At 44.5% G+C, this 27,392-nt stretch overlaps 1 protein-coding gene across 2 annotated transcripts in view; it reads right to left on the bottom strand.

The window, feature by feature from the left end:
• clstn2a (calsyntenin 2a) overlaps window positions 1–27,392 on the bottom strand; it is a 66,591-nt gene that overhangs the window by 24,202 nt on the left and 14,997 nt on the right. For both annotated transcript variants that reach the window (XM_057056131.1, XM_057056130.1), the window contains exon 2: window positions 10,004–10,126. In XM_057056131.1, the coding sequence (XP_056912111.1) occupies window positions 10,004–10,126 (123 nt within the window). The remainder of the gene's footprint in view (window positions 1–10,003; window positions 10,127–27,392) is intronic.

Here is a 27,392-nt window from a genome sequence, read left to right as displayed (position 1 = left end):
CTGATTCTGATTGACCTCTTCCAGTGGTCCGATTGAAGACTATTTCCTACTGCCAATCAGGCAGCAACAATCAAAGGCTGGAACCTTCACGACCCCCATCTGGAGCACAGCACCACACCCACTTTGTGTTCCTGTTTTGTCCAGGAATTAAAACGGCTCCTTTAACTGTAACTGACTGCAAATGTGAGGACTTAAAGCAACATTAATCCCCCGTTGTTCCTGAGAAGAGGGTGACCTCTTAGGCTCTTGTATTCATCTTCTTTTTCCTGAAATCCTTTGATGCCTCAAGGTCAAAGGTCATTAGGTCTGTCTGGGTTTGTGCCACACAAACTAAATTCCATTACATTGTATTACATGGATGATTTAATTGTATTTTCTGAAAGAATTGCACATAATCTTGGGTAAAACAGGTATTTTAGAGAACAGAACATTTTCTAAAGCTCTACTAAATCTTTGATGTAGCATTTAAATAAAATACATAATGATATAAGAGGTGAAACAACTGAGGAAACAAAAGCAGGTTGGTGGCCTTCTGTTAAGCCTTCTTATTGTCGGCTTCAAACCGATTTAGTCTGTGCGACGCACGTGAGCATTGAACATTGCAAAGTTCTTTCATCATGTCTGCACATGAATAATCAAAAAAAAAATTGTTGGGCCACAAAAATGCCTCCGACTATTTGGAACTGAATGTTCCTGCAACAAACGTGGGCTGAGGTCATTCAGGCAGGAGGACTTTGACCTGCTAAGCTGTGCAAACTGCATGTCTGAGTCTGGAGAAGAACTCTATCCATGCAATTTGGAAACCTCAGTGTTCCTTAAAATCTGGAATTAGCACTCAAAATGCCCTGATAGTGTCCGTGATGGGTGGGAGCGAAGGACAAGGAGAGAGACACAAAGGGAGTTTTAGAGACGAGGCCTAGGAGATGGGATAAGATGAGATAAGTAGGGGCTCCAAGATAACAATTGCAGGTATAAACAGTGTAATCAACCTCTCGAGGAGCTCCGTCCTCCTCCTACTCTTCACCTTCTCCACCCCGGACCACTTCTTCCGCCCTTGGCAACAAATTTCGCAGCGCTAAACGGTTGTTTCGCTCTTCACTCCGGTGCCGACTGCACCCGACGCACCTCACCCGCATTTGCTTCCACCTTGTCTCTCATCCTCTTCCCCTCTTTAGCTCCCCAGTCGTCTGTCGCTGAAAGTTCAGTGCTGTCGGGAAAGGGGTGGGGGTGGGGGGGGGGGGGGTCACGATTGACATTTGGACGCCTTCTTAAATGGATGGAGGTTTGCGACTCGGGGCCGCATCTGTATGCAAAATGCGCAAACACGCGAAGATAAATGGTGACATACAGGCTACCGGCCATAGTGACATTGCTTTGAAACACTGCATAAAGGAGACGAGGAGCTCCCACTGTTTAAGATGAATCGCTCTTTGGAAGTATGTTTTCAATCAGGCTGCCGCGCCCCAGCCTCTTTGGAGATAAACTGGGGACACTGGTGCTTTGGGCTACATGCTTAAACACCTGACTTACAACTGACTTTCACAGAAGCGATCACAATTCATCCTGAGGGGGACATAAATGTCGGAAGCACATTTTCCCCTCGCAAATTTAATTCAGGCGGCGTCGGGACGTCGCGGAAAGTGTGTCAACACCACAGAGCTGGATTATGATAAATGTCAATAAGTTTGAAAGCCTACGCAGAAGTTTCAAAGTGATACATCCCGACTTGACAGCAGCCATCGACTTATTCATCTATTCATCCATCTTCTTTTGAGCCTTGACTTAATTCTCAGCTTAAACGCCGGATTGTCTCACCGTCCTGTGAAGCAGCTCTGTGGTAGCAGTGCTTCTCGTCTCCTCTCGTCTCGTCTGTTTGCTCTGCTTTTGTCTCATCTCTATAGAAATGTGAAGAACTGCAGGTTATGTGCAAGAGCTCATGTGTGATTCACCCCAATTCACACAATTCCACGGCCGACAGCTCCCTGCAGGGGTATGTGGAGGGGTGGGGGGGGGGGCGCGATAATCTTTGCTTTAAAACACAACACAGAAAAATAACCTGGTGTTTGATTTTTGCATGCTTTTCTTGAATCCCTCCATTAATGTTTTGCTCCCTGATTATGAAAAATGGGACAAAAGAACACTTTAAAATCTACCGGAAGCTTCCTCCGGCCAGGTTATCATGTTGAAGACAGTAGAACAAGACACACGGATGCGTGCTCCCACTGTATATCTGTGTCGGCAATAAGAAAATATCTAAAGGTGCAAAGGTTCCTTATGACATCTTTGCTAATTAGCAGTAAGAATTTGTGAAGTATTTCCTGTGTGTTTTTCCAAAATGAAGTGTTTGTGCCAGGAAGCAGTGATACGAAGACGAAGCAAACTTAACGATAAAACAGATTTTGATAAATAATTCATCCAGGGTCTGTGACTAGAACACAGACAAAGATGTGCACACCATCTTCTGGAAATCAGATGAGCAACTGCACCGAGCGAAATCACCATTTTAATGGACTGCATTAAAATGCAACAGCACATTAGTTCATCGGGGCGACGGAGTTTTGGTGCTTGCTGAGACGTAAATTTTGATGGGAGCACCTGGCTGATAGAGTCAGGAGCGAGAACATTTGTTCCTGTGGAGTTTGTTTGCAGCTGTTTTTCCTGCACTTTGTCACTTCAGGCCTGAGTTTGCACATTCTCAACATTGCATGTTGGGGTGTAACATTAGTTACAACAAATGTGGCATTTTGGAACCACACGAGACCCTCCGGATGCTAATGCACGCTTATTAAAATGGTGGAACTAAACCATCAGTCAGTCAGGGCAGCGGGGGTGAAGACTGGCTGGCAGCCAGCAGGAATCAGCAGAAAGGTGAATTCAGAGAAAAAACGTAATGAGCGGCGTCTTGAGTTGTTCTGTGTGGAAACTGTCTTCTCTCTCGAGCTGCATGCTAGCTGCTGTTGTCATAAGGTGCCGCCGGAGACGCCTCAGAAACGTGAGGCTGTCATGTTTGATCATCTGCCAGCTTTTAAACGCGCTCGAGTGCATTGTTTGGTTTTTCAGACAGCCGAGCTTGTTTCATCAATGCATGTTTATTACTGCGAGCAACACTGCGGAACTCATTTCCCTGTTGGTTTCATTTCATTTCAATTAATTCTGCACAAAAACAGAAATGTTAAATCTGAATGAACTAAATGCTGTTAAAGGTTTTGTCCTTTTGCTTTTATGGGATTTAAGATTTCGCTGTCATAACCCCACACAGTGAAGCCGAACTTTCAAGTTCATTTAAAGAAATGGAGGCGTGACCTCTGACCTAATTATGTGTAATGATTCCCTGTTCAGACATTCATGTGCAGTCATAAAGCCCCCTCTTGAAGTGTTAATGTCAAAGAAAGAAAGCCTGTGTGTGTATGTGTGTGTGTGTGTGGGTGGGTGTATGTTGGTCCCAGAGAGGGATAAAGAGAGATATACGTAATGGAAGGCCTCAAAATACATTAAATAAACATTAAGTTAAAGTAATTAAACATCAGTAACACAACTGCATCAATACAGTTTAATAATAATGTTTTACAGTTGTGGAGACACTAATCAGAAGACAATCGATGTTTAATACCTCCAAAACTAAAAAAATTAAAAGAGAAGAAGAATCCCCAGACTGTCACTACTCGTCACGCCATTTAAATCTGAAAGCAGGAACAATAGATTTCTGAAACAAGAGCCAGAAGGGAGCGGAACAGAAATCACAATCTGAAAAAAGGGACCTTTACGATAAGAAGAGAAGCAGTTTTACTCTGAGACAGCGGGATACGATATCGAGGTGGAAGGTTTCTGACAAGCCTGAGAACTGACGGATCCTCAACCTCTGAGCAACAAGCCCGCTAGTGAGAGCGCTAAATGACCAAAAGGTCACCAAAAGGTCACCGAAAGGTCATAGAAGGGCAGGAAAGAACTGATATTTAACTTCAGATCTCGGATTTTTTGGGGGAGATGAAGAAATGCTCCTCTCACAGAAGAAATCTACCCTGTCGCTGCTGTCGACGTCTTACTTATCAAATAAACCAAATTCTAAACAATTTTATTTCTTATCCCAAACTGCCCTTGGTGTTATTTAGCCTCCCGCCCCTCCTCACGCTGCTCTCTGGCTTTACCTTATCAGCTCTTTCCTCCAGCTCTTTACCTTTAACCTAAAGGACAACTGACCTAATTGATAAGATGCATTGATCACCTTGCTGCTACTTTTTCAACATGTCCCTTACTTGTTTCATGCTCTGAGGAATAATCAGTAGCTTCGCCACAGTGGGGTTTTAATGCCGTTTTCATGCTGTTTCGCACTAATACAATGTGGAGACACACAATCAAGCATTAAAGATTAAATGCACATAAGCAATTTTTCTCCAATTCGCTTTGATTGTCCTGTTTGAAAGGATTTGTACCGAATGACACAATAAAAAAAAAACTGATAATGGGACAAAGGAAACGCACTCAGAGGAGGCGGGATTTAAGATTTGATCTCAATACTCATTTAGAACGCGTGTGAAAACTCCAAAACAAGAATCCAAATAAACGAGGGAAAGATTCAACATTCAACACACACAAATGTCAAAATTAGAAGACCAAAGTCACACTGAAAGACTGCAGCTCGATCTTATTTAGGCGTTTTAAGCGAGATCACATCCTGGCTTAACCTCATAGCTCCCTGCAGAATTTAAAACTGTATAGAAAATATTCCACCACAAAGCCGGTGCTCATTATTCCACAGCTCCCTACGAGAACATTTCATTCTCAGAATGCCAATTTTGAGCTCTTGGGTGTCTTTCCTGGGGAACCTGCAGCCAGTTTGGGAAATGTGAGCAGTTGTCTGGCATGAATCAGGACTGGGAGCACTCGTTTGCAACCCTCTGGCTGCGGTAATAAGTCACATTTGATCCCAGCTGATTATATTAGGACGGCGGATTTGAAAACATCAGTGATATGAAGCGTTTGTTTCATGTGAGAACACATTTTTACTCCTCTTTGACCTATTTGCTATAATTAGAATGTCTGTACTTGTTATCTGGACTAAAGAAATATTTAGATGGAAGCAGAAGTGCAGCCATGAACAGATTGCTGCCATATTTATCTGTGGTTACATAGAGTTTCTGAGTATATGTTGGCTGGAACTCTGACTTAGTTCTGCTCAGGGCTTGACTGATGGCCCTCAGCGCTCCCATCTATTACTCTGTCACTTTGGAATTGCCTTTCACACATTTCAGCACTTCTAAGCGTGCACTACTAATTTTTGTCTGCTGATAGCTGAAAGAAGACGTGTTAGCGGGCGGAGACGCGCGGAATCTTTACTTGCGTCACTCAAGCCGGATCCTGCGGGACCATGTTGAGGGGTTGTGTCCCCACGCTGACGGTCAAATGGAAGCCTCCTGATCCCAAACAGACGTTGGTAAAAATGGAAGAACGGTAAATTGCAGGGCCGTTTGCGGATCGAGATTCAACCCGTTTTTCTGTCTCTCTGTCTCCACGACAGCGCAAATCACCCAGATGATGGAAACTTAAATGGCAAAATGAAGTAAAGAAAAGTCTGAAAGCACGTTCCACACCAGGTGGTGGCAGGAATGCACACACCTGTAGACCAACATGTATGACCGTCTGCATGCTTACGAAGCTTAATTTAGGACTGTGAGGACGTGGGAGTGGTTCGTGGATGCCCTGCGCCGCCCTCTGATCAGTCACCACTTCTCCGATAGTTTATTGCCCATTGCGAGAGACATAAAAGATGGAATAGGCTGGTGATTAGGCTATTACCATCATTACACTGTAATAATTGACCCAAGAGGCCCATGTCTAGCAGCTCAGGCGCTACAGCGAGGCTACGCCCGTGTTTCCGCGGTTTGGCGCTTAATTAGGACTAGATTGGACCGCAAGGATGGAATCTAATTTATTAAACAGCATCAATTGGAGGACTGACCAGGAGAGCAGGGAGCGATAACTGACCTGAGGAAAGCACCGGTAGAAAAATGAACAGTAAGGAGGTGGAATGGCGCTAGATGCACGGGCTATTTTGAGATTGGCCAAACCTAACCGCTGGTCGATAAGCTATGGGATGGATGACACTCCAGAAGCTTCTGTCCAGCACGGCAGCCTCAAAGCTGCGCATCCAGGTGAGACAGAAGCAGTCAGACGAAAAACATGCTGACAACCAGCTGTTGTGATAAACAGTGAGACACGAGGTATAATGATGGTAGGCAGGGATGGGGTTGGGGTGGGGGGAGGCAGAAGTAGCATCATCTGAGCCAGAAACAATACTCCAACAAATGTGAAAACTGGTGGTGATAGCGGCATCATTAGAGAAGATGACGGTAATGAGGACAGAGCTGGCAGAAACGAGGTGGAGGGATGAGACTGTGCGCAGCAGTGAGTCGAAACCCATATCGGAAATACTGTAGGTGGGAGGGCTCGTGGATAATGGGAACAAGGTTAGCCTGTATGATTCATGGCTGATGTCACGTCCAGGTCCCAAAGCCAGATTATCCTATTTTCTGCTCACGTGAACAAGGTAAATGGACTGAGGGAGATATGCAAATTGCTGTCTAATTGGCCTGTCAGAACAGTGAAACCCTGTCAAACCAGAGAGAACAGGACTGGAGGACCATATATAATCAATGAATTAGTGCACGGCTGTATTCACTGCACATTTCATGTATTTCGGCGTATATCACAGTCATGGGTTGATGCACAAACGCATTAACACCACCTGGCCGCTGTAGCGGAAATACACATGTTCAGGTAATTCGTGCCGGTTCCCCACATCTGCACAGCAGACGGGAATTAGAATTTATGGGGTGTTGCAAGAAACTGTTCTGGTGATATAAAACAAAACAGCTATGCATTACACACAAAGAAACAGAGAACTCAAGTGGAAATCAATGCCATCTGTCAGGAAGTGACGGACCGATGAAGAACGAAAGGGGGAAAAGGCTTTTAAGCCCTCCCCCCGTGCTTGCTCAACATATATATTTAGCATTTCTAACAGAGCTGGCAATTTTGTTAGGATAGAGGACTGAAAAAGGAGGAGGGGGGGGTGAAAGGTGAACAAAAACAAGGATTATTAAGACTGAAGGAGAGGGAGAGAGTGGAACGTGTCTGCCCTGCAGGGAGCAAACACGGAGAGAGAGAAGGGGTAAGGAGGCAGAGCACTGAACTTCATGTCCTAAGGCAAGGTGGGGTGAAATCAGTGTCCGTGAAAGACACTCTCCTGTTCTGAATAGAAAACAAGAATTACAGTTGCGAGTCTATCGTCTCGTGTGTGAAGTGAAGGGGAGGGCTTCTGCGTTTGGTTTTAGGCCGCCCCAGCTGAGATATATATAGAGAAAAAGAACGCAAAGCAGAGCTGCTATTTACAAAGGATTAACGTTAATAGTTCTGAGAGAAACTAAACACGATCATGAGTTTATTGAAAATCTGAAAGGATTTATTAAAATCTGAGGGGGAGGGAGAGAGAGAGAAACAGGGAGGGAGAGAGAGAGGCCAGGCTTGCAGGTGGGTGTGAGTCCTCTGGCCATAGACAATCTTTGATGTTTTGCACATGATTCATGTTGCAGAAATACCTCACTGTTACCTCACAACAATACACCTTTACACACCTTTACACACACACCTTTACACACACACCTTTACACACACACACACACACACACACACACAAAAAGAAAAAGGGAGAGAAAGCCGGAAAGTGAGTCAGACAGGCAGCTGCACGGTTTGATCACTCATGTCTTTTCATTCTTTGATCTGTAATATCATCTACCTTCCTCACCTCTTCACTCACCCACTTGCTCGCTCACTGCACATCCTTCTTCTCTTTGCTTGGTCCTTTCTCTCTCTCCCCTATTTTCCTCTCTTCTTACAACCTTTCAAGTGTTCCAGAGTGCTAGTTTCCCTGCATTATTGGATCCTGCAGTTTTAATTAGCCTTTCTGCTTTTCTCACCTTCATGTGGTCTCACTTTCAAACAGTTGCTGCCAGTGAATTGAAGTTTATTCGATGATTTCTATTCTTTTTGTGCGGGGCTCTTTGTAATCGCTTCATTAAAATCCTTTAAAGTTGTCCTCTTGTCATCTTCAACATGGTGCATTTTCAGCAGACAGAAATAGCAAAAGAGAAGCTAATATTTTATACAAAGCTGTACAACGAGAAGGAACAATACCTCCGTAATGGTTGTTTTCTGATTATTTCGCCGGTTACATCGATATTGCACAGGCTGGCTGTAGGCCTCGGTGCTCTCGACTGTGCGGCAGCCGTATTCAAGGGCGGTCTTTCATTTTGGTTACATGACTAACTTTTATAAACACGTTCCTCGTCTCATTCCAATTCATCGCTTGCATTTGTCCTCTGAGACTGTGCGAGTGCAGCAGACCAAACAACACGCTGCCGCGCATTATTCAGGTAGCGTGATTAATGGGGAAAATCTGTTTCTGCTGACTGTTGGCTCCAGATAAAGAATAAGCAAATGAAACCGTCGTCCTCTGATCCACTGTCATCATTGCTCATGCTAAGTTGATTGAGCGCAAGCCGCACCTCTGCGCAAGTTAGGCCGACTGTAGCTAATTTACACAATGGAAAGAGAATGGGAGGACATTTCTATTTGAAATAGATGAAGTTCCTTCATAAAAAAGTGAAGATGAGCTGAATGGAAGGGAGAAGGTGCAAAAAATGGAAAAGCAGAGAGCTCAGAAAGCCTGTTTTCGTACTCGTTCTCCAGCTAATGTGGAGAAAGACGATGAAACAAAGCCAGGGCGGTGTCATCGCCTGGACAGGGGCTCAGGGTGGGGAGAGGTGAAAAAGGACAGTCGGGCAGTTAAAGAAATACCGAGTCACCGCGCTGACAAAAAGACACAAAGGGAGGAATAAATTAGAATAAAGATTTTCAGAGGAAGCAACAAAGGGACGGAGCTGTAGCAGCAGACCATTGCAAAAGAAGATAAATGGGGACAGAGCTGCTCTTTTGATGGCCATTTTTCAGCATCTCCTTGGTAGCAATTCTATGGGTCTCATTCATTAGAGTGCGTATCCTGAAAAACAAGGAGAGTCGGCAGCCAAACGATAGCTCTGCACTTTTACCCGCCAGCAATATTTCACCCTGCTTGACCTTCACGAGGCAGCCGAGCAAAGTGTTAATCACACAGAAAACAAAGAAGGAAAGAAGAAAAAACAAACATCTGATTTAAAGTTCTTCTCTTGCTTGTGCAGGCATCATTCTACCTTCTCTGCTTCACAGTTGCTGTTTTATATACTACTATCGCTTAATTAATGTATTATTATCATCAAAATATTTCACCTACAGTTAGCGAGGCTCAGTTAATCCGTCCTTTTAAAGGACATGCTTCTAACCTTGAAATCGAGCATATTTAAATACTGAGGGGGATGTGCCTCCCTATTATAAATTATAATTACTGCCTTGAAACAAATAATTCACAAAAAAGGGGGGTTCAGACAGGAGAAAAATAGCTGAGTATCCGTTTTACATGGTTGTCAGCGCTTGGATTAATAGCAGCCATTTTGCTTTAATGAGCTATTAAGTGTTAGCTGCCAAAAAGCCTCTTGGTCTCCGAACTCTTTTTTCCAATTATAGCAGCTTCCCGTCTCGGTGTCAGCACAGCTGTACCTGTGTGATGGCTGTTTTATTCCGGCTGTTGTTGGGGGAAAAACAATCAGCGTCTGAAACGTTGGCGGGCCGCTGTACGATAAGACTGTGCCTTCGTGGTTATGTAAAAGGAGCCCGTCAAAACCATTTCAGTTAAAGCTCCCAGCTCGGCGCAGACAGAATGGAATAAGACCAGACACTCTCATGAAAGGAGGATTTTGTCTGGCCTGAAAGGTTGTGAAGCGAGCGCATCAATTGTCAGTTAATAGAGGTTATATACAGCAAATTTAATTTCAGGGTCAAACAATTTGTGTTCTCGTTTCTGTGTTGTATGTGAATGTGCTGGCACGTGTCGGCATGCACTCGTTTTTCCTACCAGCGTAGGGGACCGGAGCGTCCTTATCCAGAGCGACCAGCGGCGGGTCCAGCAGGACCGTGTCCATGTTCTCTGTGATCACGCCATGGTAAGATGTCTCGATCCACGGCTTGTGCTTGTTGACTGCGGAAAGAGGAGGGACAGGAGAGGAAACGCCATTTACATCATTTGTCTTCATGCAGTAACCCAAAGGTTGCGACCGTTGCCTCTGAGCTGAGACTCTGCGAGCGTGTGGACGACGGAACGAAAAGAGGAAACTCTTCAGCTGCGTCGATGTCGTGCCTTTGTTTGTGATGAATGTGCTGGCTTTTTTTTATCCCTTCTTCAGCTGGCAGGACAGCTAATGGAAGTCTTGGGGTGACAGAAAAATGACTTTCATTTAACCTCACAAGGCTTGTTTGCCGTTGAAAAGTTTCTTTGCAAAACATCCCCGAGAGCAACGGATGACAAAACTCCTTCAAAAGGGGAAATCTTGAACATTTCTAATCCCATTTGTTGCCTCTCAACCCCCAGTGCATTTACAGATATTACTAAGACAAACATGTGCCTCATTTCTTGAAGAAAGCTGCAAATGGATGGGGAGGAAAGGGGGAGGGGCGCCGCGGCAACGCTGACGTATCTTCTGCACTTAACAACATGGAGGGCTTGAAGGAATGAATTCAGAAACCCACAAATTCTAGATTAAACTTCCTAAGTAAACTTTTGGGCTGCATACACCCACGTTCAGGCCACAAGATTAAGGTAAAATTAAGTTTACTCAATTAATTGGAGAACCTTTTTTATTTCGTGATCTTCTGTTAGCATTAAAATCCGGATACATGCAAAAGATCATACAGTTTCTGTGACATACAACTGTGAATATGCAAAAGAACTGAAACCTGCCTTTCCTTATTTTCATTCCAATCTACTTTTCTGCTCAATATCTGTGACAGAGACTGATGACTACCGAACACGGGACTCTACTGAGAGTCGAGTAGACTAGATCACAGAGAGCCAGAGAACCACGAGGGAAGACATTATTCATACTTGGAGTCTCATATCACGCTAACATAAGAGACATAAAGTACCGCAGTGAACAGCAGGATTCAGCTGGGCTGGACGAGGAGAACGAAAAGTGGAGATTTGGTAAATTTATACCTGAAATGTTTCTCATTTTAAGATGCGGGAATCCTGGAAGGACAGAAAAAGCAGAGAGGGGGGGTAAAATTATGGCAAATGAGAATGGAAATAAAAGTAAATGGCCTTTAATAGAGTCACTTACACATTAGGACATGGTAGAATCCAAATTAGAGGAAGTTTATTGCAAACTGGACATTATTCAGGTCGGTGCCCGCTTGTATTTGGCCAGTGGTTCTGTTATATCTAATAGAAGCTAGCTGCTTGTTTACTCGTGGATGGCAGATTCAATTTCTTGCTCAAGGTCCTGCGTTTATCCAAAACAAATAAGGCAGCAGTGGAGGACATCTGTGAGCCTCCAAACGGAGTTAAGCATAAGAGACGGTGGAGGGAATAAAGGTACATCCGACTACAGAAATATTCTGTTTCCAGAACAAATGCATGGAAGGAAAATTGTCTGTGGACAAGAGTGGACAGACAAACCTGATAAGACTGAGAACAACTGTTCTTTCTCCACTGATATGATTAAAGGTTTCGCTGACCCAAAGATACACGCTATAGGTCAGTCTGTGCATCATGGGAGACTAATTGAGTTGGAGAAACCAGAGCAGGCAGCAGATTACATCTGATCTGACAGCAGTAGGGAATCAGAAACCCCTGAAACGAGACAGTGCTTCCTTGTTGATGGCATTATCGCGGGAGATCTCTCCATCCAGTTCTCAGATCCAAACATCTTGACTTTATCATCCTGGAACTGACGCACTGGGAAATAGATTATTTGTGGGGACACATACTCCATTTAGTCTCCATAGTGGCTGTCTTTACTTTTTCAAATTCCTTTTCTATCCTTTTATTAAATTGTTCATTCAAATGCATCAGCAGAGCACCTATTACAACCAAAGGGAAAATCAGGACGAGGCTAATAACAGTGGTAGCCTGGTAGCCAAGGATGACAATAAAAGCATTAATGACGAAACAACAACACTTGTAAGAGCTGACAGATGAGTTTTAATTTCCTCTTAAGGAGAAAAACACACTGAAATTTATTTAAAAAATCCTAAATGTCTGTCTTGTTTGCGCTCCGGGCGGCGCAACAGCTCCGGAGAAACAGATGTAGTCTAATTTCTCAGCGACGGGAAACTCTTCCCTCTTCATTTCCGCTGACATTCCGAGGCGACAAACAGAGCCGAACGCCTGCCGCTTCGCACCTTCTTGCGAAATTGCGATTTTATAAATACAGAGGGTGTCCAAGTAAGGACGCGGGGTAGGAATGTGATGGCCTGTGGTGGTACTAAAGCTCCCTGGGAGAGTTAGATGAAACCCAGCAAGCTTCAAATTTCCAGTGTATTAGATAGAGAACGAGCAGCTTGTCGAAGCCTGGTGTGGTGACAGAATACAGCCGGGGAAAAAAACAGGGTCTGATCCAAAAAACTTGCGTAATTAGCGTTAAACACATGGTATGGGAGGCAAATACATGGTCAAACATCATATGTAGCCCACATCCACCCAGAGTTAGATAAATCTCTGGTTGTCGTCTGGCCTTGACGACAGTCCATAGTTATTCATCTGGCAGCGTCTGTAGACTCTTTGGTATTTGAATTTCTATATGTGGCAATTCAGAACATGCTGAAAAACACAATAGCTTTATAGTTTGTGTGTTCGTTACAAAGTGTGCACAGAACAAATACCGACTGTTGTTGAGGTTCTAGTGCAGCGCTTCTGGTCCCCGGAGGATGGAACTGTGGATATTCAGGAGGGTTTTTTTATTCTTTCTGTCACTGCTGAAAACAAACCAGCTTCTCTGTATTACTGGAGGTGATTAATCTGCTGCTGTGTGTGTTTTCTTGTACTTCCTATATATTGAGTACCGAAATATTCATCATTGTTTTGGAAAGTGAGGCCATTTTGGCTGGTCCTCACAGCATCAAAAGGCTATTTTACCGTTTTTGGTTGGTATTCAATATGCAATTTTAGCAATTAGAAGGCTATTGTGGGACAATCGAGGTGCCGTGGATCTCCTCAGCTTTGGTATACGATCAAGTTGGATGTGTACCGGCTGTACGATAACCGCTTTATGAATCGCAGGCTCGGACATAGGTCAATATGCGACGTCAACAGCGTGCATGAACCTTCTACACCGCAAAAGCTAAAAAAAATGAGAGATCGGGCTGGAACTCTCGTTATAGTGGCTTTCATTTGGGAATAATATCTGCAGAAGAAGAGAAGAAAGTGGCTTGGGAAAAGAGGAACAACTTGGCATATCAGTTTTGTTGGACATCAGTATTTATTATTTTATTATTCATTTATTTATTTATACTAGCGTTTAGCATTTAATGCTCCTACTGCTGCATTTCTATTGGTTGGTCTGAAGAGGTCGCGCTGCCAGATCGTCATCCTGAATGTCTTCGAACCTGTCCTGCGCTGCGGTGATTTAGACCCACCACTAAAGACACCTTTATGGTTCTCAATAGACTGTCCATAAAACGTGGTTGAAGGTTAGGGTAGAAATGGGTTAAGGTCAGGGTCAGGGTTCAGGCAAGGAGCTCATGTCTATTAAAGGCATCACAATGACAGAAGTACAAGTGTGTGTGGATGTGTATTTAAGACCTGAAGACAAAGTGAAAGCCAACCAGGTGAGTCAGAAAATGTGAACAATGGCTTTGTGACTGCGGAGAAAAACAGTGAACAGTGACAGCGGAGAAAGAGGCACAAAGAACATTGGGTAAGGACCCACCGTTGATTAGTTTCACCCAGAGGGCCGATGAGGATGCAGAACAGAGGAGTTTGAGAGGAAGGACATGAAAGTGGAGTGGAGAAAAAAGGACAGCGGGGAGAAATTTATGGAAGAGGGACTTTGAGATGTGAGATCTCCATCAAAAAAAGGGAGGAAGAAGAGCAGAGTGAAGCTGATGACACACTGCACTGAACAAAAGTGCTTTCATGTCTCTGTGCTGGGCAAAATGTGATGCAGCTGTGACCAAATTAGAACCCACTGGACTGAACAGTGGTCAGGAAGAAGTGGAACAGGAAGATGACAAGTGTTAAATGGGTTTTGGGGCATTTATTTAGCGTCAGGTAAATATGCAGAGAGAGGCCTTTGACGGCCCTTACAGGGAATATTCTAACCGAGCTGGGGCAGGTTTGTTCGCTAATTTTTTAGCACCACAAGTGTCCAACAGCAGCAGCCAGCCTGGACCATCCAGCTTTCATATCAGCTTTTTCTATCAGCTCCTTGGATGGAAATTAACAGCGCCTGAATTTTATTTTGTATCCACTTTATTGATTTTATTTCCCAGCCTAGTGGAGCAAGTGTCAAGACTAATAAGTCTGCAGCTCGCAGATGAGAGCTGATCCGTCAGTGTCGTCTCTGCCTGCTTATAAATTGCAAACATGTACAGTCAGATGGTCTGTGGTTTATATCACTGTCTATTAAAGGAGAAACACAATCGGATTGCAAGGCTGTCCTGTTACTAATGCACATATTGTAAATTCTAACTCAAAATCAATGCCTGATTGTCTATTTTCAAGGCATTTTAAGTGTAATTCAAGCTTGGCAGTGTTGCTAAGGAGGCTCCAGGGCCTTATATTAAGGGACTTTCTGCAGGACATCTTTGGAGCTCATTTGTTTTGCAGAAATTGAGAGAAAACACATCGTTTTTAGAGTTATTTTGGAAAAAGTACTGGTATTTATAGAAATCCTGGGAGGTGGCAAAGAACCTGGGGTGTTTTCAGCAGCGCCTGAGAGGAGAAATCTGGAAATAGACGTAGATGTGGGATGACGCTCCTGACACTTTTTGGGTGTGGTAAACCAACCGCTTTTGGGTTTGATGTGATGAATTTGTGCTTAAAGTGGCAACTCACCATTAGCTGAACAGCGGTTTTGTGAGAGCGATCTATTAAAGGAGTGTTCTGAGCAAAGGTCTGTGCAGAACCACAGATGTTCATTATGTTCCATGATGCTGTTTCCTCCACTGATTATTGGGAAAGAACAAAAGCCGGTTATGTAAGTATTTCATTGTTTTTCCAACTGTCAGTTTAATCCATTGGAAATAAACACAGAAAAAGTGCGCTATGCTCTTCTCTTCATTATTTTGGGGGGTATTGCAGTGACTGCCTTTATCTCTGTCCTGAGCTTCTCTCTTTTATACCTGCCGACTCTGCGCTTCCGGAATAACAAACGTGCACACACGCTCACACACCTCACCTTTGGCAATATCCTAAGCGCCATGGTAGAGAGAACCACGGGTGATTGACTATTGACTGGTGGTTTTCAAGCAGTCTCTGTAACTCGCGGTGGTTAGTCAATCATTTCAGCGGGGGCTTTGGGCAATCTGCTACTATTCACTGGCAGCAGAATCCTCACAAACAGGCCAGAGAGGAGTCTGACGGAGGTAAATGAAGAGAAAGTTGTGTTTGCGGCCAACTTTACCGAACTGGAACTGAGGAGATTTGTATTTGCTGTGGAAAATAAGGATGTCTAGCTCGGTCGATGAGAAGATTGGAATCATCACTCAAAAAAAGAAACTTGTCATGATGCTGATAGGGGAGAGAATTAACCCGCCATTAGAGCTGCATGTGCTGTGAATCTGACAGCGGGGAGACCTGGTGTCAGACTCATCACCTTATGTGATTCCAACAGCGGTTGAGTATTTTTAGACCACTCTATCAGCAAGAGTGTAGCGATTATGCGACCTGGAAAACTTGTTGGATTTCTTTATAAAACTGCTATGAAGGTCGCGGTTAAGGCAGCGCTCGGTTCGGGTGCAGAGGTCGAGCGCGCTGCTTTTTCTCTTCAACAAAAGTCAGCCTTCCCTAGACTGTGGATGCTTGTAGCTCCAGCAACTTTCCCAATAAAACTCTTTACACCAACTTCACTGTTTGCTGCATTTAAACTGCAGGAATCAATTCGGGGGAAATTATTTAGTTTGGAGTCTAAACTCACAGCACAGAATCCACCAACAGGTTTCACTGTCGACTGCCACCTTCAGACACAATAGAAGCTTGCCAGACAAAAATAAAATGGTCTTACAGGGAAAATAATCACTAGAGTTGCAGAAATTATTGACAGAAATCATTTGCCGAAAATGTGAAGCTCTTATGTCTACCTAAAAATGTTTACTAAAAGACTAAAATAAATGGCTACAGCCTCAGCAGCTTTGAGACTCGCTGTCTGAATGCCACTTTGGTACATTATTGAGCGATTGACTAAAGTAAAATGTGATTTACAGCTAGTTCAGGGCACATATCGATGAAATCTCTCTCCCTCTCTCGTTCCCTCTTGTTTCCTGTCTGTGCAGTCTGCAGGTAAGTCCGCCTTGGAGTCCAAACCCTGTAGCCAGGGGCCACGCTGAGTTTAATCTCATAACAATGTTCAGGAGACAAACAGATCCCTTTAATCAATAGTGCGACGCTGCTCCTTTGCCATATCTCGCTCTTAAGACTACAGATAGAAACAGGGATCGTGTAATCTGCGTCATGTGGCGGTGAGCCGTTTTTATCTCTCCTTTCACACTTCTGCAGGTTGTAGGTTCAGTTATTCTCTGATAAGATCCTTTGCCAGCACAGTCTTAAAGGGCTCATCTGGCTCCTCTAATAGTCACGACATGAATTCCACATTTAAAGCAGGAGACAGAAGAATAAAACTACTGTTACCTATTATTAGTCGGCAAGTTCTCACCCTCTTGGTGTAAAATTCTATGTGGGATGATACTAATAGATATCAGCTGCTTTCTTCATCTTTTAACATCAATCTCAAGCTGGAAATTTTAAGGTTTTCTGATGGAAACGTCCTGTGCACAGTAAAGTGGAACCGCTGGAGCTGCATTTGGAAGCCACTTTATTAAATATCAACATTTTAAATGTATTAAATTACCTTTGCCAGTCTGGTTTGTGCACGTCTTACAGACAAACGAAGGGCATGGGCTCGAAACGAGCCAATGGAGATCTACGAGCTGTCAGTGACAGTAATCAGGGTTTCTCCGGCAGCATCCATCTCGGGAGCAGCCTCGCTGGGCAATACCAGTAGTCGGCCAGGCCTGGCCAGCTAACCAGAGGCTGCCATGGCTACAGCGCCGCTTCAAACTGCCCACGGATAACAATGCAGACAGCAGGAACGGCTTATCAATTTTAACAGCTTTGGTCTCAGTGATGAGTTCCTCCTTCGGAAGACTGTCTGCAAATTTTGTATTTGCAGACACGTCTGGATAACTGAGATTTCAGCAGCACGATAAATAAAGACGGAGACGGGATGGGATAGACCGGCGTCGAATGTGACAAATACGGGCAGTATGATAGAGAAATTTCCTCTGAAAATACCCCCGATAACCTTGACATCGAAACGCTGTACCAACATTTGAAAACCGAACTGCTTTTGTGTTGGCGGACGTCTATTCACTCTGTCAACACTTCAAATTTCTGCACAGTTGAGTAAACATTGCACTATACCAGACGATTACAGTGTTTGCCGAAGTGATTCAAGCAGCTGTATAGGACTTATTTTCTTCCTTTTCCAATTCACATTATCCAGCTCCGACAAACCCCCCGTTGACCGCGTGTCAAATTTCATCACAAAGCAAAGATAGTGTAATCATTTCCCCGACTTCATGTTTTTATCTGGCAAAAATAATCTCGCCTCGATCCATATTTGTTGGGCTTTCAAAAACAACATTTTCGCCACAGTCAAAATTGTTTCCTGTCCCCGCTGTCTCACACAAAGGGAGGCGCGCAGCCACGATATAATGAGGTGATAGAAGAGAGCCGTTGCCTCTGTGGGGCAATGCTGATTCTTGGCTTGGGAGTAGCCGCCTTTACCTTCCCAGCAGATGGGAAACAGTCCGGAATTTGCCTTTTCTTTATATAAGGCCGCTATAAAATGTTAGCTCTCTGACTCATTTCAAACCTCCCTCTCTGCAGCTGACATCTGTTTATCCTGTGTTTTAAACGACTTCATCTAAAAACCACCCGAACAGCCTCTGACACCATCTGCACCAGTCTTATTTCTAAAGAATCCGCCACAAAGCGGCTCGTCAGGCCGATTTTCAGTTTTGAACTCCGCGCAGGTGCGTTTGAAAGAATATGTCATTGGCATACGGTTTAAAGTCAAGTGGAAGGAGGTGTGGGGGCTGAAGTAATCAAGGGAGCTGAGAAGCATGAAAGTGCAATTTCTCAAAAAGCCACATTCATGTTGGAAAGATGAATGACTCCACTCCAATCCCATAATACTGTTCCCATTTTATCAAAAAAAGAAGCCTTAATCCAAAAACTGCATTTCATGTACAATAGTGGTGGTGCATCCATCCATGCTGAGGGCAAAGGTGCCTCGTGTTATCGCCTTTGGTCGGCGCCAGTGACAAAGGACCGAACCATTCTCTCCCGAGAGGCTCAGCCGGACAATGTGGAGGTCTGCTCCATTTCGCCAGCTACGGCAGCGCTTTGAGCACAAATGCGCAGTTTTCAAGTCTTCAGCTCTCATGAGGACGCCGCACCGAGAACCAAAGCTGGCTGGGGGGGGGCGTGCAGCACTGGGTCGAAATGCCAAGTCCACTGATAATGGGCACACATATCCTAGTCTGATTATAACCCCCCCTTCAGAAGTTACTAAGCTGCTCAGAGAGCTGTGGGAGCTCTGGGTGGAGGTAACAGCTGCCAACAGCAACAAAAAGAGACACAAAGGGAGGGAAAGGGGCGTAAATGTCAAGACGAAAACAGTATAAGACACACCGGACTGAATGGATGTGAGCGTCAAGTGGAAACATGCAGGTATAGTTTCATCATTTTTCCCTCTGGTGGGGCATTGTTCAGTTTGAAACCTTTATTTAGACCGAAAAATGCCATAACCTCCGTAACAATGCTAAATAAAGGGAGCTGGCAAAAAGCTGTGGACGTTCCCAGAAAAAAATTCCAGAACGTAAAGGGTTCTTGGGTGCATCCAAATGAAACCTCAAGGAGCCATTTGGCATCACAAGTGGTTTGAGTTATTATATTTAAATGATTGAAGGCATGAATCTCTCCAGGGACACGACTGCTGATGCTGTTTTCCTTTACAGTTGAAGACGCCATTATTTCTAGACTACATGAAAAACATCCATTCAATGTTGAGTTGCTTGGAATGAAGACGTGGAAAAAATCTTAGCGTCAGCTCCTTTAAAAATGGCTCAATTATTGATTCGACAAAATAAAACGTCAGAAATTCTGAGAACCCAAGCCGGATGGCGAGTTCGAGGTGTCGGCATTAGAGCATATAGAGGCTACGGCACAGACTGAAGGGCAGCCGTAATCCAATAAGGGGCAGATAAGGCGAAGCTGCACAAAGGTGCTGCTCGTCGTTAGAGACAGCTTTATCCGACTTCCGAATGCGCCAGAGTGTGAAGTCACTTCTGTGAAGTCACTGTCATTCTGAACAGCGTTCATAATGTGGCATCAGCAAACCACTGCTTTTCTCTCCCATCTGGTCCCAAATCGTATTTGCCTCTGCAGATAGACGACCAGGCTGAATCTGATCCTCCCGCCGCTTTAACATTACTGCCTGTAACTCGTGTTTACCCACAATATTTCTCAATATTGAGCAGATCCCAACTCTGACAGCTGGGTGGGGGCATCTGCTAGATGTCTCTTTGGGTGGGGAGAGAAAAAAGGGAGGTGGAGGGAAGAGAAGGATGCGAGGAGAGGAGGAAAAGAAGCGAAATGGGAAAGCAGACACATAAAGAGACCGAGTTCTCAAGGTCAGGAGGAAGTAATAATCATAGTGAAGTCTGTGTTGGCAATTTATATATTCAACATATAGAATCATCAAAACAAATTTAGTCTGATTGACCAGTTAGCTTTAGCAGATTAGTGATATAATGAGTAGAGTGATGCTTCACAGGTAGTAATTATTACTACCATTATAACAGGAAGCAGTAGATAGTAAATAGTTACAAATAATGGCACAGAATAGTACAGTCGTAAGCATCAGCGCGTAATAATTTCTCGCAGTTCACGAGCACATCCAGCACGTAAACGGCACATTTCTGCCTTTAATTGTCTCTTCTGGGTGTGTATTTATCAGGTTGGTGCTCTGTTTTTGAGCGCACGCAGGGGCTGAGATCTGTGCTTTCTAGCTGTTAAAGCTCAGCGAGCGTAAGATAGAAGACCTGTTGCTAGCAACCATTTAGCGCTGTGACTGTGATAATGTCTTGACACTACTCACTTCTTTAGCTACGCCTCCACATGTGCTGATAATCCATTTGCTGCGTCAGTAAATCCATAAACACATTAACCAGATAATGGAATCAGACGCTGTGCCCTGGTTTCAGGTGCACTTTGGACCGTCGATGGTGTTAATGGGTGAACATTAGCTCCTGAGTACGATCTGTTTTAAGGACCAGCGTCAAATCAATGTAAATATCGTACACGTTTATTAATAGATCAGGGGTACGCACACAGCTGTTTCAAAGCTCCTGTATATTTTCCCTACAGTCAATAAGATAATTTACTTATCAAATTTATTCAAATCTGACATCTGTTTGTGCTTTAGTCTTGCTTCACGCGGGGCGTTAAACCTTCTCTGTCTGGCTTTGTTTTTCACAAAATGGCACGCTGTTCATGTAAGGAGAGGAAGATTAGTCCAACTTCTCAAACATTTAGTCTGGCTTTCCTGGCTTTGTCTGTCCACGAGCCCCCCCCCGGCCAGACTTTGATTCAGCTCGTTGCAAGGGTCAAAGGTCATCTACCGCTGCGTGCTTGCCGTTAATTGTTTGAAGGTGCTTTGGGTAATTCTTCATCAAGGCCGGAATGCGGAGGTGTTGGAGCCTTTCTGAGTTTTTAAACGAGGGACCTTCGTTCATTCAGAAGTAAAATTGAACCATCTGGAGACTTTGAGCTGCTGGGTGAACGTCTTGTACGCTCAACCCACATAGCAGAAGAGATTCACTCATGGCAACTGTTGATGTGATGTATTTAAATCATTTCCCGGCTAAATGTTTTTTAAAAAAAAAATAAATAAGACTCTTCAAAAACACAGAGCACCAACCTAGTGAAAGATTACGTTAGCAACGTTAGCAATGCGGGTCACCAGAATTGTCTTTGTTCCTGATAAAATATTAGTTTTCCTGTTATCTCTTAAAGCCTTATTGTGGATCAGGATTTCTGGGGGAACTGGAGTGTCTCCCGGTGGAGCTCCACCCGGCACGACAAATACGGTAATCTCTCGCTGTGAGGTGACGGTGTTAACCACTGCACAACAATGCCACCGCAATCCAATTCAAGGCTGAAACGAAATCCTCCCCCCCGCTCGACTCCGGCTGTACATGATTCCTTATTTTCAGCACAGCCGCTGTGACTTTCTTACGCTTTTAGGCGTAATAATCCCTGAAACACCCTCGAAAACCAGGTCCACGGGCCTACTTCTTGAGTGCGTTAAGGGTTCGGTGGATGTTTTCACGCTGGGCTGGATGAAGACAGTTTTCAAAAAGACAAATCTCTTCACTAGCATCAAATATCCGTGGAAACGCCGTCTGCATAAAAAAGGGACGTCTGCCTTTTGATTAAGAGTGAAATAGATATTTGTTTTTGAGTGCCTGGTGACAGAAGAGGACTTTAAACGGTTCTCTGACTGCAGAGATTACCAGCTATTCAGCCTCACTCAGATGCGAGCGTGGATCTTTCCAGAGATTTCTGCGTCTCTCGTGCTGCGAAACACAAAACAAACCCACGATCGAATCGTCGCTCGCAAACAGCAGAATGTTTTATCAGACTCAAATCATCTTGGATTTTTCTACCCTGAGCCGCCAGGTTGGGCCGAGTCCGTCCTCTCCGTCCGCCCGTACCTTTTTGTCTCGCACCTTTGGACATTCGTGATTTTCACACGGGCGGCGTCTGACGCAACCCCTGCTTTCGTATACTCATCTGCAGGTAATTTCCCTCGATGGAAACCCTAAACCCGCTGATTTCCCCCGAGGCGGAGGTCTAAAAAGGCTCCCTGCTCCTGAGGTTGTTGTTTTACCGCCGTCTCCTCGTCGCCACCCGACGCACCTGCTACAGCAGCACTGTTGATGGAAATCGAGCCGGATATTTGCATGGTTTATTAAAATCTAATTCCAAAATGACAGCTATAAATCCCCCCTTCATCCTGTCCTGTATCATTCTGTTAAACATCAATAGGCCTTGACATTAATTACATTTCAACCAATCAATCAGCTCAGGAAAAGATCACAAAGGTCAATGTTGCTACTATTATGCACGTTTCTGTACGCAATGTGTGTGTGTGTGTGTGTGTGTGTGTGTGTGTGTGTGTGTGTGTGTGTGTGTGTTGGGGGGGTTAGGGTTAGGGTTAGACCTTACATGTGGAGAACTGTGCTGTTCAGTTTGGTTTTGTTAAATTTGGGTGTGTTTTATTTTTTGCTTGATGTTATTATTGAGCATCCTAAATTTTTTTGACGCTCAACTTTAGCACTTCTCCCCCGGTCATTACCGCTCAACATGTGTGACTCCCACCCTCTGATTTCACACTGCTGGCGGAAGGCGAGAGCTAAAGATGGAGAGGCAGCAGAGGCGGGACAAAGTGTTGACAAAGAAGGGTCGGCAGATAGCATCAAGCTGTTCACCGCTGATGAAGATGCAAGTGTGTTTGTTTGTCTTGTTGACACATATTGAGCAAAGAATGGGCATTTTGGCTGGTCCTTACAACAAGGACTATTTGGGGGTTAAGGCTGAGGTTAGAATTGGGTGTAGCTCAGGGTTAGGGTTAGTGTTACAGTCGGAAGGTAAGCTGGGATGGTTCGGACAAGGAGCTGGCGAAGGTATTGTGCCCATGAGTCCTCACAAAGATAGCACGAGGATGTGTGTGTTTGATTTAGTTGATGTTTCAGAAAGTAGAGATGATTTTCTAGAAAGAGAAGGGATGTCAGAGAAGATGATTAGCACACTATTATCACACTGAGTTCACCCACACACACCTAAAGTTGACCAAATGTAATTATAATTCTGCACATTCTACAAGCAAATAAAAGCACGTTTGCTAACAGCCAAGTGCTGCTGCACGATTGTTGCACGTCGGTGCGCCTCTGATGCGATGCCGCTCATTAGCATTTCCAGCGAGGCATAATTCTTCTGGAACATCTGCTGTGCCCGTGTCCTGACATTCTTTTCATTTACCTTCCGTGTTTTTGTCCTCTACCCCCCTTCGGTACATTTAATGATCTATTTTCACCCTCTTGCTCATTAGCACATTTATATACTAACAGCATGGGTGGCAACCCTGCCATCTGTCCCCTTCACCTCCCCACTCTGCTGCAGGTTAACGGTGGAAATGGAGACGCAGAGCGAGTTTAAGAGCGCCTGTACTAGACGGTTTAAGGGTTACTCTAAACAGGGATGTGCAAATTTGGCATCAGTAATGCAGCAAAGGAAGGGGCCCTGTCAAAGGTCGTTAGGGTTAGAAAAATACAACTTCCATCTTATTTAAAATGAGAAACGCTGAGTTTATTATCACTTATTAAGTCTGGTTATGATAATGAATCATACATGCATACAGATGGTGTAGTTTCATATCACAAATTAATTTCTTTCCCCAGAATTCGAGCCAGGATGCAGATCGTCTGAACCGCAGACTCGGGCTGCTGGTGGAGCGACTGATTTCTAACAATAGAAGTAATCAGACGTGGTGTCTGGTCTAATGGCTGAGTTATTGTCCCCGGCTTGGCTGTGTTCTGATAACGCCTGGGTCGTCTTCCCGACCGAACTGGGAGTAATGCAACAGAGAAGGAGAGGAAATGTTATATTACCAACGCTGAGGAATGGATTCTTAAACCCGAACAGAAACGGGGAAAAGCATATTGTGAAAAGAAAAAAGACATTGCTCATCCTTTGATCTTTAAGACGCAGAAAAGAAGAGAAGAATGTGACTGTGAGACAATCTTCCCCTGCGTTGGGAGCTTTTGTCTCACCCGTATAAAGGCTTCTGCATTCCTCTTTGATAATGCCTCCGCGGTGAACACATGAGCACCTTCCTTTCTTTTTTAAAGACACATCTTCCTCATTTATATTAAGACCAAGTTTCCTCTTTGTGTCTGACAGGCTTTTTACGGTTGGGGAGGATAAACACGTTATTAGAGCCTTTTCCTTCTTCCGTATTAAAAAATTCTACATCTTGATGTTTTCAATTTCAAGTTCCCATCACAGTTGTTGAATAATATATACAGAATACTGTGTGGGAATAAGCATTTTATTCATGCAGCAGCTGCAGTCACTAATGAACAGAATATTTGTTCATAATAGGATTACGCCTGCTTATTAAGGGCTAATTGGGCCAGATAATGGCCGGATTTTCCAGCTCTGGACCTGGATTTGATGGAGAAGATGTGCGGCGTGACAGACAGCTTCCGTGCACGCTGCCGAGAGATTCTTGCTAATGCCGACAGATGGAGTAATAACTGACCTTCTGCAGTAATAGCCATGATTATCGTTCGGCTGCACCGCGGAGCCACAGTTGCTACACAGCATCCACCACGGAGGCTCAACTCAGCCTTCCATTCTGTCCAAATGCGTCTTCTCACCATCCTACTGGGGGTTTAACCTGCGAGTCTTTCCAGCAGGGTGTGAAGATAGACTCCCCACCCCTTGTGAGTGGCTATGCTAGCATTAGAAACTGGGTTTTCCCCAGTAGTGCGGGTCAACCACAGCATGACCAACAGTGGCTGATCACGCCTTTCGTGATCCCACCAGGGAATCCACACCAGATCTCATTGATAGTCCTGACAGCTCTGCGGGATGATTGATCTGGATCACGTGTGCACTGTTGACGCTCTCCAAGCAGGGAGCCGACACAGCGACATCAGTTTAGACATATTAGAATGAGTAATTGGCATCTGGGTTACTTGCTGCATCGACTGAAAGTAGAGAGTAAGCTGATTTATTCTGTTTTTACCGGATTGGCTGCTCAGCCGCATCCCTCACAGGCCTAAGAGAAGGTAGGTATTACTGCATCCATATATTAGCTCACTCCAGCAAACTGTTAATTTTATTCAATTTTTTCAAGCCATCTCAAGCCTCTCTGGGGATTTTTTTACAGTGCATTTTTCTTTCCTTCCAGGCAGTGTCTTTTTTAAATGTGTGCATGTGCGTGCGTAAACAGCTCTGCAATTTGGGCAATCTGAAAATTTGCGCCTCTTATCACCGAGCCACACGACTCTCCCAGGCTGCCGCCACTGTTCAACGTTCAAAGATGTGGGATCTGCAGAACTCTTTCATCCACACATTTATTTTAGCTGGTCTGAGTCACCGGAGGAAAGAAAGTCTCAGCATTTAAATTCATTCAACTCTTCTCATCTCGCCGGCATTTAAATGAGCAGGTCTGATGTAGATGAGACGTGCACGCTGGCTTTTACGACATCCAGCTTACTCTCCAGGCCACGTTAAACGAACGCATCTGTGTTTTTAGAAAGATGAAATGTCTTCATTGGAGCGGAGTATCTTGTTTCAACATTAAATGCCATCAAAGATTGTTGTCGAAAGGTTATTTCGCTGATGATTTTTAGCTTCTCTTCAGCCCCTTAAAGTCACTTTAAAGTCTGGTTCCTGATGATGGATCACACTTCAGTGGAGTTCAGACACGTATTGATGTGCGAAGGCTGCCAGTGTCCCCCACTGACTCCGACAGCTGAGGGGAGAAAGGAGTCAAAAAGACTGAAAGAGGACAAACCGCCCTCATCTTTTTTTAATTTCCAGAAGAATACGCAGCTTATCAGCTGCATTCCTCCACAGATGATCACACAAATGGAAATGTGCTGCTGCTGCTGCTGCTGTTGATCGCTTTCTATTTCTGGATGCCAGCGGTCTGCATTAATTAACCTGAGTGAAATATCAGTTTCAAACAGAAATCTTCGGCGATGCGACTGCGATCAAACGCAGATACACGTTCATGCAGCAATTTTCTGGCCCCCGATTGGCTCAGCAGCAGCAGCGGCTTGATGTGGGGTGTCTGATTAGCGGGCGCTCCTTCAGGCTCCTACTGGAAGAAAATTTCAGCTATTTAAGTGTCCTGAAATGGCGATTTGAAGAAACGTCCAAGACTTCCCCTGCCTTTGCCCAGATCACGGAGCAGCAGATCTCTGTGGTGCCTCCTTCAGGTGATGGGCCCTCAGGAGGCAGGACCCACGTCCCTGGTTTTGGCTGCTTAGAGCAGCTAAGAATAGAGCCGCTGCTCCTAACGTCCAGATGCTTCCTGGATGTCTCCTTGGAGACAAGTCTCAGTGAGTCTAGCAGTGAGAAGACCTGGAGGCAGATCCAGGACATGGAGGAGACCAGAAATGCACCTCCTGTTATAATTCTGGAGAATCTTTTCAGGGGAAAATTCGAATCCCTCGAACACGATGAGGTGGACGCACAGATCGGCGATTTATAGATTAGCTCGCTATTACACATAGCCGAGCACTGGGAAGATTTATGGTGGCTGAGGGTTTAATCAATAACCCAGCGCAGGTGATGTAATGTATAAATGTGGATTTTTTTTTCTTCACTTAAAGTAAAGTACTTGTTTTGTTTTAAGGAATTTTCAGCACTGTGGTGTTTTCATTCGTAATAACTGCTGTTGTTGGTCAACTGATGCCCTAACCCAAACTTTAGTCTGTCTCCTGGGCCGCCACAGCACAACACTGCATGTTTCCCCTCTGAAAAACAAAATGGAGCCGCTGGTGGGTCATTACTACCCATATAGGATACTTGCCACCGGGCTAAACAACAGTTTGGAGGAAAACTCCTGCTGCGATGACGTGAGGAGAAAGCTGGTTCCTAAAAGATGTCGAAACATTCAGCTCCCTTATAACGAATGGAGGAACACGACAGTAAATAAGTGGAAGTTTAATTTTATTCTGCAGAGCAGGGGTCTGGGGGAACATCGGAAGGGCTGCAGCAGCACGGTGCCGTGGAGCGGGATGGTTTTAATCCTGTGTCTTCCTCTCTACCAGATGCAGCGATGTTCCTTACTGCATAAAGGCTAATGTTCCAAGACATTATCTTAAAAGCTGACATATCAAATTCAAGTCTACAGCTGCCTGAGGGCCTGTGGGCCTGTGCGTGTGTGTGTGTGTGTGTGTGTGTGTGAGAGAGAGAGAGAGAGAGAGAGAGAGAGAGATTGGTATTAATTGGTGTTGATAAGCTTTATTGTTCCTGCAGGTGTCACCTATTTGGCGTTCCGAGGAAGGTGCACCTGCTGCAGAGCTCTCTTTGACAGAACACAACCCCCAATGCATTTTTTGCTCAGCAGGAGAAATAATCACGTTTTTGATGGCAGCACTCG

Source organism: Takifugu flavidus, chromosome 15 (genome assembly GCF_003711565.1).
Source record: "Takifugu flavidus isolate HTHZ2018 chromosome 15, ASM371156v2, whole genome shotgun sequence".
NCBI lineage: Eukaryota > Metazoa > Chordata > Actinopteri > Tetraodontiformes > Tetraodontidae > Takifugu > Takifugu flavidus.
Note: the sequence above shows the minus strand (reverse complement) of the source record. Positions and strands in the feature narration are given on the sequence as shown.